Source organism: Asparagus officinalis, chromosome 5, assembly GCF_001876935.1.
Source record: "Asparagus officinalis chromosome 5, Aspof.V1, whole genome shotgun sequence".
Lineage (NCBI taxonomy): Eukaryota > Viridiplantae > Streptophyta > Magnoliopsida > Asparagales > Asparagaceae > Asparagus > Asparagus officinalis.
The window spans coordinates 1,005,533-1,017,028 of record NC_033798.1 but is presented as its reverse complement, the minus strand read 5'-3'; the positions used below and the strand labels follow the sequence as shown (position 1 = coordinate 1,017,028).

The 11,496-nt window shown below is 39.0% G+C and overlaps 2 protein-coding genes across 2 annotated transcripts; both read left to right on the top strand.

Annotated features, from left to right (window-relative positions):
- LOC109843927 lies at nt 535–3,537 on the top strand. The gene is made up of 5 exons (XM_020412909.1): nt 535–646; nt 765–931; nt 1,829–2,432; nt 2,754–2,845; nt 3,159–3,537. The coding sequence occupies exons 2-5, from the start codon at nt 768–770 to the stop codon at nt 3,283–3,285; spliced, it is 987 nt and encodes a 328-aa protein (XP_020268498.1). The 5' UTR covers nt 535–646; nt 765–767; the 3' UTR covers nt 3,286–3,537.
- LOC109842917 (elongation factor 1-beta-like) lies at nt 6,071–9,799 on the top strand. Its single transcript, XM_020411835.1, has 6 exons — nt 6,071–6,309; nt 6,415–6,531; nt 7,807–7,888; nt 8,295–8,412; nt 8,493–8,606; nt 9,392–9,799. The coding sequence occupies exons 1-6, from the start codon at nt 6,086–6,088 to the stop codon at nt 9,553–9,555; spliced, it is 819 nt and encodes a 272-aa protein (XP_020267424.1). The 5' UTR covers nt 6,071–6,085; the 3' UTR covers nt 9,556–9,799.

Sequence of the window (11,496 nt, the reverse complement as noted above, 5' to 3'; positions counted from 1 at the left end):
AGAAGATGGCGGTCCCCTAATCAACCCAGTTCCCATCAGTTTATATGTGTGATTATATAACACCAACAACATGAAATAGTGAAAGTCGACTATAAAGCAATATTTCACAATCTTAGTTAAGTAAGGAAGCAAAAGAAAATAATAATAATAATATTTAATCACGTGCATCGGTGCGATGCACGCGCAAACTAGTGTCTAAAGAAAGGTCTGTTTTAACCGGATAAAATGGTAGAAGGATCGTCTAGTTTTTACCCGGCCCGATAACCAGGCCTGACGAGGTCCCAACAAAAACCTCCCCCCTCCCTTCCTTCCGTCCGTCAATCACGAAGAAACAGACGAAGATGGGAAAGGCGAAACCGGCGGCAGCAGCAGCAGGCGTCAAGAATGGAGTAAGAGCTAACAGTGAGCAGCGGCCGACCAAAGCTTCACCCTCTCGAAAGCAGCGTGCAGCCATGCCTCTTCATGATGGCTCACCCGTGGACCACCAAACCCAATACCTCTCAAGCCTCTCGCGCCTCCAATTCTTCCCGTCCCCGTCCCCGTCTCCATCTCTCAGCCGTCTCCATCTCGGCCTCTCCTCTCGGTCTCCGTCCTCCTCAGCGACGGCAGCTGCCCCCTCTCTCCCCAGGACCGCGACGCCCTCTTGGTACTCGCAATTTTTTTTCTTTCGTTTTTTGTTTGGGGGATACTTGATTGAGCCGTTATTGTTACTAGTACTACTATTATTTATCTGGGTTTGATTTGATGTTGGAAAAAAAAAACAGGCGATGGTGAGGAGGATGCTGAGGATATCGGAGGAGAACGACCGGGTGATCAGAGAATTCCACGAGGCGTGCGGTCCGGGGGCGAAGGAGGGGGGATTTGGTCGGGTGTTTAGGTCCCCGACGCTGTTTGAGGACATGGTCAAGTGCATTCTCCTCTGCAACTGCACGTCTGTGCCTTCTCTTTTTCCTACTGCTCATAATGTTGACACTTAATGATGTTTGATGCAAGTTTGTTTAGATATATAATCGCTTTGCACAAATTAGTAAATAAATAAATAATAAATAAAAGTAGTTACCATAGCTGTAGTTTGGGTTGGCTAATAACATTGACGAGATATAGTAGTGAAAAGTAATGAGTCTAAACTTACAACAACTAAGGCAGAGCTAAGGCGGAGCAATCACTTGTGAATTTATCCGCCTTAACATTATTAGAGACCTTAACATGATAATCTCTTTGCTTTTAGTTTTAAGATCTTATACCATATTTGTGACCGGAAGCCTTCAGAGGTCGATCACTTTCATAATTTCATTTACGACATCGTCAGAAGCTCGTATCATCTTTATTTTTCTGGGCATTGTCAAGTTTTCTGCTGCAAACGGTCATTGCTAGTGCTACTGATATGCAAATTGTCAGTCTGCAACTAGCTGACTATTAAATTCTGTACACACGATGCCATTACTCTCCGACATCAGTTGTTATTCTCAGTTCATCAGTGTCCTGTATTATTATTATCTTTGTTATGAACATGTTGTTATTCATTTTCACGATGAGAATCTGTTACTTCGGTGGTTGTGACTGTGAGTGAGTTTGTCGGTAAGCAGTGGAACACCATGTATCCTTGATAAGCGATTCACACTCAGTGGTTCCGAAAAGAATTTCTATTTTGAAGATCATTACAAGCAAATGTGTGTTGGATCTAGTACAATTATTGTTGATGATGCATAACGGAATTATCATTTTTAACTCTCATTTCCATTATTAAGTTTCTTATCATTGACGTCGCTCACATATGGAAGAAATCAGATAAATGAATACTATAACAGATGAATTCTCATTCGAACAGATGGCCAAGGACTCTATCCATGGCTAGAGCTTTGTGTGAGCTTCAGCTAGAAATGCAGTCTCATTCAACTTCTGAAGTTTTCCATCCACAGACACCTCAGCCAAGAGAACTAAAGAGAAAACGTGCAAGGGGAAAGAAGACAGTCCTAACCTTAGAAGCCAAGTTTACGAACAACGAAGCCAAATCGTCAGAAGAAGCAAACTTGGTGATCAAGAACGATCATCAACCTGAGCATCCTCAAGGGAATGAAGCTTGTGAAAGTATTCTCTCAGATACAGGGGACTTCAGCAACATCATTGGAGATTTTCCTACTCCAGAGGAATTGGCAAACCTTGATCCGCAATTTCTGGCCAAGAGATGTGGGGTTGGATACAGAGCACGACGCATAATTTCTCTTGCTAAGAGTATTGTGGACGGGACTCTGCGACTGAGAGATCTCGAGCAAGTATGTGATGGATGTGTATCATCTAGTTATGAAGAGCTGGACAAACAATTGGCTGGTATCAATGGCTTCGGTCCTTTCACCCGAGCAAATGTTCTAATGTGCATGGGCTTTTATGAGAAAATTCCAGCTGACACTGAAACACTGCGGCATCTGAGAATGGTATGTGCCTGGCCCTATGTACTCACCATATGTATATATATGCCGTATTTTCCCCTTTCCTCCTATCTTTTAGGGTAGTTTAGGACTTTTATCCTTCGTACTTAACGTCGTTGTGACAGTTTTTCGATAGTTCATAATAGTTTTGTGAAGTGCTGAAAATTCATAGGGGTTTTCTCAAATGTATGATGTTCAGGAGTGGTTAATTTTGTGCTAAACAGCGCAAAGTCCAAGGCCTTTTTTGTGAAATTTGCCCTTCGATGTACTAACTGCTATGCTACTCTTTTTATGTACTATATAATGCCCATAACAAAAACAATGTAGGTTCATGGTCGGAGTTGCACCATGAAATCAGTTCAGAAGGATTTGGAGGCAGTTTATGGCAAGTACGGGAGGTTTCAATTCTTGGCATACTGGTAAATTCTCTTACGTAGTTTCAAAAAAAAATTTGGGGGGCTAAATATTAAAAAAAACCCTTACTTTGCATGATTATCGAAAGCCCCCTTAACTTTCAAAATATCAGAAGGGGCTATCAGAAAACCCCCTTCAACTTTATCAGAAAGCCTTAGGGGGTTTTCTGGCAAAATCTCAAGAGTTAAAGTGGGTTTTGTGATAGTTATCCAAAGTTAGGGGGGGTTTGTGATATTTAGCCTTTTCTTTTCTTTTATTTTTCCCCCTTGTGTCATTATAATTACCCTGTTATTTATGTGGTAATTAATTTTGAATCAGGTCTGAGCTGTGGGATTACTATGAAACGAGGTTTGGTAATTTCAGTGAGATGTCAGCCTGTGATTACCCGTTATTCACTGCAGCCAACATGAGGAAGAAGGTTTCAAAAAGAAAGCATATGAACTGATGACATCTGCTGATGTTGTGTTGTAGGCTATTAGATTCTCAGAGTTTTCAGATTGTTCTTCAGACCTGAGCGACGTGGTGAATTATTTACTGAATTATTTAAATCCTCTAAAATCAACCTGCAATTCTCAGAGCTTATATACGGCCGCCTGGTGGTTTAGCAAGCAAAAAAAAATCCGAGGAACAAGAATGAGAAGGAAACTGGCGTCACCCCTCCCCCTCCTCCTCCGCCCCTTCTCCTCCTCCACCACCACCAAATTTATAAATTAGAACTAACGTGGTATAAATTAGAACTAATACTCTACAGAATAGAATTAACACTATACAGATTAGAACTAACACTCTACAGAATAGAACTAACACTGTGCAGATTAGAACTAACACGCTACAGAATAGAACTAACACTGTGCAGATTAGAACTAACACGCTACAGAATAGAACTAACACTGTGTAGATTAGAACTAACACGCTACATAGTTAGTTCTATTTTTATACTAAGTTAGTTCTATTTTATACCACGTTAGTTCTATTTTATACCAAGTTAGTTCTATTTTATACTAAGTTAGTTTTATGTTATAACATGTTAGTTCTAATTTTAACCCCATTAGTTTTAATTTTAACCACTCTCTGTGTGCCTCTCTCATTTGGGTACCGTGGGTCGAGGAGCTGATGGACAGGATCATCAGGGAGTGGCAAGACTGAATGCAACGTGGCTGCAGCGTGCAACCTGTTCGATGAAATGTCTTGAAACATACATAAGTAGGGGAAAAGTATCGTCGTTTGGTTTTTCTATATATATGACGTTCTGATCATTTTAAACCAGCGTTTTACTTTTATGCCGATTGAGGAGGCATTATTAGAAGTGGGCTAAATTAATAGATTTGGTATTGAGAATAGGCCACTTTTACCCGTTTGATGCCAAGAGTAGCTTTGGCGTCTTTTTGGCATTGATACTACGCTGTTACATGCGATTAGAACCAATTTTTTTTACTGCTGGCCAGAGAAACTCACCGGAGCTCAACAATCCTGGGTTAACTAGATGCTGACTTGGCTCGGATTGGTTTTAGTGGCATAATAAGAGTTTGCTAACACAAAACTCAAGCACGCGTACCCTCTCAATCATCTTCCTCTCTTGACATTCAAGCGTACGCTTCGATGCCCTCTCTTTTCCTACTCAATTTTGAGATCTCCTCTTTAACAGTCAACATCTTTAACTGGCACAAGTCAAGCTTCTCTTTTTTACTCGGCAATATCACCACGGCGTATCTTTAAACCTTTCCTCACCACGTTCTACGAACGCTTCCTCCACTATCAAATTGTTCCTCACGCACATTGGATTGTCAATTCATTCCTAAAGATCACAACTATCAAAATCAAGCTTTTTTCAAAGAGAGGAGGAAAGGAGGCATGTGTTTCTCACATAGCTCTCAACTGCCACTGCCTAATCTTAAAAACTATCTGCCATGTCATTAATTTCGATACGTGTCAACAGTCAAGTGAGGTTTAAAGTGCTTTTTTCTCCGCCAACAAGCTTATGTGTCTACTTGCATTAAACATGTATTTTTAACATATAAAAACGCCGGGGAGCTGCTTCTAGTACCAAACATATAAAAACCATCTACTTTATAGACTAATATGTTAATTTAGCCATTCGAAAAGTATCAAAACAATGTCATTATATATGAATTTATATTTTTGAGATTAATGCTTGGCCCAGTACCAAAGAGAGCTTCGTGAGAAAGGAATAGGCTAGAATATAAATTTAGCCTATAAAGTGACACTCTCTAAACAATAATAAAAACCTATAAAATGACGCCGACAACAATAACACCTATAAATAGACACATTGAACCATTTACACCTATTTCGACTGCTAGAGTTTTGATTTGAGCAGGAATATTAGGAATTTTTGCATATATATATATATATATATATATATATATATATATATATATACATCATATCTCTCACTTATAGATTTAACCCCTGAATTAAAATGTTTGCATAAAAACTCAACTCTCTCTTTCTTCTCAACCCCTCTCTCCTCACTCCGCTCTTTTTCCTCCACTTCTCTCCTCCCTTCTTCCTCCACTCCCTTCTCCACTTTTAATTAATGTTTGAGAGGAGAGAGGGGAGAGGAGAGGAGGGACGAAGAAAAGAAGACTGAGAAGAGAGAATAGAGACAGATTGAACCGAGAAACATGGATGGAGAAGGAGGAAGAGGAGGATGAAGGACATGAGGGGGAGCTCGAGAGATGAAATTTTTATGAATATTTTGAATTTTAGAGGGCAAATAAGTAAATGTGAGTAACTGAGGGGTATATGTGTAAAAATCCATGATTTTCTCGCTCAGATCGAAACTCCGGCGACCGGAGCAGTTGTAAATAGTTAAGTGCGTTAATTTTTATATGTTATTATAGGCGTCATTAATTTTTTTAGACCAAATAGATTAGTGAGCGTCACATTATAAGCTAATGCGATATTTTAGACCACAGGAATACAAGGGAGGGTATTCAATATTTCATGACCAAACGGTCCAAACCCAACCACGGCTTAGCTATTCTTTTATACAAATGGGAGAAACAAAGAGTCACTGTTCATACCACAGTAAATACCATAGTAGATTTACTGTAGCAACTGAGAAACTCAAAAAACACTGTAGCAGATCGGTTACTGTAACAGGCGAGTTACTGTAGCACCACAGGAAATTCAAACCGGGAGAGTTTAAAAACGGCGGGAACACTGCACGGGCTGCACACTAGTTAGTTATTAATATATAAATAAATAAATAAATATAAATAATGCTCAGCAGGACTGCTCTCCTCCTCTTTCGCTTTTTGCAAGCCACTAGGGTTTTTTTTTGGGGCAGCAGCAGAGACTTTCCGGCAAATCTCAGATCAATCAGGAAACAGCAGAGGCTCTACCCTAATGGCGGCAGCGGTCTCTTCTCTTTCTCAGATCTGCATACTGAATCCGGCCTCAAAACCCTAGACGGCTATCTCTCCGGAAAAACCTTCATCTCTGGGTAGATTCAATTCCCATTCATGCATTTTGATAGAATAACTCTTTCTAATTTTAGGCAAGATCAGATTTTTTTGTTTTCTGAAGTTGTTTCGATGCGAATCCACAGAGATCAGATCTCCAAAGACGATGTTAAAGTCTACGGAGCTGTTCCCCAGAAGCCAGCGGAGAGTTTTTCAAGCGCTGCCAAATGGTACGCCAGCGTGCACTCCGTTCTTGCTGCAAGGTAATCCATTCACTTCTTAATTTTGGTATTATCTGTTAATCTAGACAAGGTTTTTGTAGTAAATTTTTTTAAATTATTCGCATGATATGAGCATGGGCTGTTTAGTTGATGGAATGGCTACTTTAGGTGATGGTTAACTTCTGCGATGAGGAAATTTTATGCAAAATGTTGCATCAGGGGGGGCTGTTAAGTTAAGCTTAATGCAGATTTAGAGAGTCATTTTATGTTTCATGATGAATCAGATAACGTATGCTGTGTTCCTGTTCATCACAAGTCTGTGACTTAATGAACGTCGAGTTTTGCTCAACAACTGTTGCTTAAGGTGCTCTTATGGTAGTGGAGATCTATATCTACTTTTATGATGACATCATAATGAAAAGCTATTCATGTTCAGAGTGAATCTCAACATCTTTACTAAATTAAGATAAACCAGAGCAGAACCTGATTCAGCTCCTCCTTCATATGTTATCTTCAGATTCTCACATCCGATGAAAGTTCATCTTCAAAGTCTGTTTATTCAAGCTAGCTTGCGGCTAATTTTTTTTAAAAAATAAATCTCATAATGTACTGATTTATGATTTAATATCATGAATTGAGAGAAATAAATTTTATGAGAAAAATAATGATTTGCTTGGGCTTAAAAGTTGCCTCAGGAAGTCTTTGCTGACTTAAGGCTATATGGCAATTTTCTTCTGAAATCCAAACACCCATCCTGCCCCCAACTACCCTTTAACGAAAGGAAGTTGAAAGAAGCTGCCAGGCACTATTCTTGCAGCTTATCTTTTAGCCTCCTTATCCTGTTTGTATCTACATATAATCATTAGAGTTCTTTATGCTTAGTAGTTAAAAAAACCCGGTCTAATCCCATTTTTTAGATTTGAATAGATCATCTTTCAGAGTGGCACATATGCAGGATCTATTTAGTCAGCTGTGGGATCTAGCATTCATAATTATAGGATTTAAACAAACTAACATTAACTAGTTTTCTGAATAATGAATGGCAATTTCAACTAAATACTTTCAGTTCATTTTAACTTGCTATTAGAAATATGAAACTTTCAGTACCAAGATTTTCATCAAAGAGGTAGAATTGCTAAATGGCTTTTAAGTGAAGAAATTCCAAATACATCCAGTGAGAGGATAACTACAATTCAACTGACTTTAGTATCTTATTCCTCATAACCAAACGCTCATCAACTTGAATGCTTGTTATTTAAATTTTTTTTTTCCGCTTTATTCTTCTGATTCTAATGTTTCACTGTTTTATGCTACCAGATTTCCTGGGCAGACTGTTGGAGTGAGATTTGGTGGGCAAGCTGCACCATCAGCTGCTGTTCCTGCTATCCCTGCTACCAAGGTGTGTCATCCTTAGGAAGTGAAACTTTTGATAATTGACTAAAAGACTAACGGACTGTAGATTTGTGGGTACACAGTTTTGAGGAGTCTTCCTAATTGAATCCTTTTTGCATAAATCTGAGTAAAAAAAACTTATCGTCAAAAAGGTCCATTTGTACTATCTGAATATGCATCCAGCTAGAGCCTAGATAGCATATCTTTTACATCTGTATCCTCCTACAGGAGGGTTGTTAAGTGCTGATTACTGATTAGATACTGATGATGAGAATTCATTTAATGTGCTGTAAATTTTGTAGTGCTTAAGTCAGTTTTCAAGACATCTAACATGTTGGTTAAGCTTATATATATTCTGAAGATTTGTCTGTTAGCTTCTACTGAATAAGAATTTGTTGTTTTCACAATCACAGGAGAGTGCTGGAGATGATGATGACGACTTGGATCTATTTGGGGATGAGACTGAGGAGGACAAAAAGGCTGCAGAAGAGCGTGAGTCTGCTAAGAAGGCCTCCACAAAGAAGAAAGAAAGTAAGCATTTGTTGTTGCTTTGTGCTTCACATGTTAGTCTGCATATTTGAGGTTGTGCATTTACCTGCTTTTATTTGCAGGCGGGAAGTCATCTGTTCTTCTGGATGTGAAACCTTGGGATGACGAGACCGACATGAAGAAGCTCGAGGAGACTGTTCGTTCAATTGAAATGCCTGGTCTCTTGTGGGGGGCATGTATGCTCTTAATGTTTTCAACCTCAGTCCGCTTTCCTTTTTTTTTAATCAAAATTGCCCTTTTAAACATCAGCTTTCTTATCATGAAGGGGTTAAGCCTCTGTCAAACATGGAAAAGTTACACATGGAATGAGTCAATAAACTACTAACCTGCCTAAAACTTTCAAAAGCTGATAAACTCCAGAGTAAACCCGTCTATAAATTACAAAAGATTTAAAATTAACCCTTCTTGATATGTTGAGAGGAGTTAAACCCTGAAAGTGGGGAACTTACTAATTCAGCTGTGTAGACGGGTTAAGAAATTGTTTACATATGAAGACATAATAATCTTGTATATTTTTTAACCCTAAAGAAGAGCACACGAGGACTAAATGAAATCTTACCTGATGAGTTAATCAATCTGGTTCCTTTATTCTAAATGGGTTTACGCCCCCTGACATAGACAAAAAAATTGGTCATGGAATAAACTGAGTCGATCCTGATTTATTTTCCCAAATGTTAGAAAAGCGTTGGGATAGCCAATCTTGAAGAATTAAAGGGAGTTAACCCTCAAAGTGAGGGTTTTGCTACTATCCACCTCCTTGGACTTAAAAAAAAAACCCTTTATAATTTATAAAGAAAGTCATAATAAGTAATAGCCATCTCCGTTCTCAAACTCAGAACAAGTCTTAATTGATGAGTTAGCTGATTCCAATCATTCTTAATACTTACTGCTCATTCCTAATCCCGTTAACCTTTATTTGTCTAGCAAAGCCTTACCGCCTATTTTCTTTTATATATTGCAGCTAAACTCGTGTCTGTTGGGTATGGCATAAAGAAACTACAGATCATGATGACCATCGTAGATGATCTGGTGTCGGTTGACACTCTTATTGAGGAACGCCTTACGGTTGAGCCAGCCAACGAGTACATTCAGAGTTGTGACATTGCGGCCTTCAACAAGATTTAGATTACTTCTCTTACTCTTTTCAGAAGTCAAGCAGCAGAGTTCACGGGGAAACGTCGTAGTAGTGTGTTGATCATTTCTTAGATTTTATTTTATTTTTTGGTTTTCCTTTGTGAGAATTGATGGCATTTCTTATCAAGTGTATCTGGTGAATTTTGAACTTTATGCTTTAGTATTTACCTTTTTGTTATGCTCTAATGGTTATTGTGTTTCTTATGATCAGACCTTGCGGTTGGATTATGATTTTCGAATGTGAATTATTCTGATTTCTAGGGCTCACATGTTCAGCATTATACTGCGCATTTAGTCCGTGAATTCAATAGAATTTGACCCATCTATCGTCTAAAACTAAGACGAGGTTTGACAGTTGATTTTAACTTATTTTTCTGCTTCAATTTTGTAACATTTTGATTGTTGTCTTTAATTTTATACTAAATATTCAATCCAATGAAACATCTTGATGCATCAATTTGAAAGCGGATGTCACTTTTGATATCATGTAATGGAGTCAATGATGATTCCTGTTAAGTCTCTTTGAATTTCAAAATGGAAAAGGACGACCAAGTCTCAGCGGCTTCGCTTTGTAAGTTGGATGGTAGTTTTTGACTTTTTAGCCTAACAATTGTTCAATCAGAGTCAATAGTTGGCCATCTATTCTCTTTTTAAAAGTAAAGCTGTAACTGATAACACAAATAATCACGGTAAGATGACGCCTAGGCAGCAAGCCAAAAAAAAAGCTCGGACATGTGGGGGCCGGTCAGCAGTCCATGAGAGAGGCTACATGCTTCAGTTTTTTTAGTGTTTAAGATTATAGAAAATTGTAGATACATCTTATAGTTTGGTTGTTTATGAGGCCAAATATCATAAAACCCACCTTAGCTTTCGAAATATCAAGGAAATGCCCTTCAGTTTAGATAGGGACTTTCTGATAAAATCTGAAAGTAATGATAATTCCTGTACTTTAATAAGGGGGTTTCCTGATATTTTGAAAGTTAAAGAGAGAGATTTCCGATGATCGATCGTCCAAAGTTTGAGGGGGGGTGTTTTCTGCCATTTGCCCTCTTTATTATTCTTGAACTTTCAATTAACATTCAGGAAACTAATTGAACTAGAGTACTAATTCTAGAGATGCACTCCCTCTTGAAGAGGATAACTTTCGGTACATCATCATCATCTTCTTCTGTTGAAAGCGTGAATAGAAACCACCGAATACTGTTCCCCTTCCACAACATTCTCGTATAATCTCGCTCGCTCCTTATTTTCAACAATTTTGACTTAACAAATTGAGCCCATTATTACCTACTACTTCATGAGCCAATCAATATTACCTCCACAGTCTTGTATTAATCCGGGCCCACGGCAGCATCCGCTGCCCGCATATCCCTTTCGGAGCAAGAAAGAAAGAAAGAAAGGAGCCCACGAGAAAGTGGGACTCCAAAATGAAGCGTCACGAGATCTCCTCGCCCCTTCCCCACTCTGCTGCACCCTGCACTGGGCCCTTCTCTTAACCTACACCTTACGTGCGCGCATTCCTCTAACCCGCCCGCAGCGGATCCATCCCCGCCCCACCCCGCCTTCGGTATCTGTGTTTTTAAAAAAAAGTATATAATATATATATATTAACTGTAAAATTAATCAACGGATAAAAAAAAAAAAGTGGGCTGCGCGGGTGCTTCAGTGAGTGGCAGAACTGCAGATCATCTAGGGGTGACGCTCGGAGGTTAGCGCTGTGTAGTTTAACACAAAACCACAGAAAAACTAAAAAAAAAAAAAACAAAAAAGAAAATAAAAGTGAGTAAATTCTGCGAAACCCACTAACCTAGCTTGTCCTCTCCCGTTCGCCCAGAAAAGTTGAATGGAGACGAGTATTCTACTGTACGTTGGCGACGAAATGGGGAAGAACGAGGACGCGCGTGCCGACGTCGGATCACCTCTTCCGAGAAT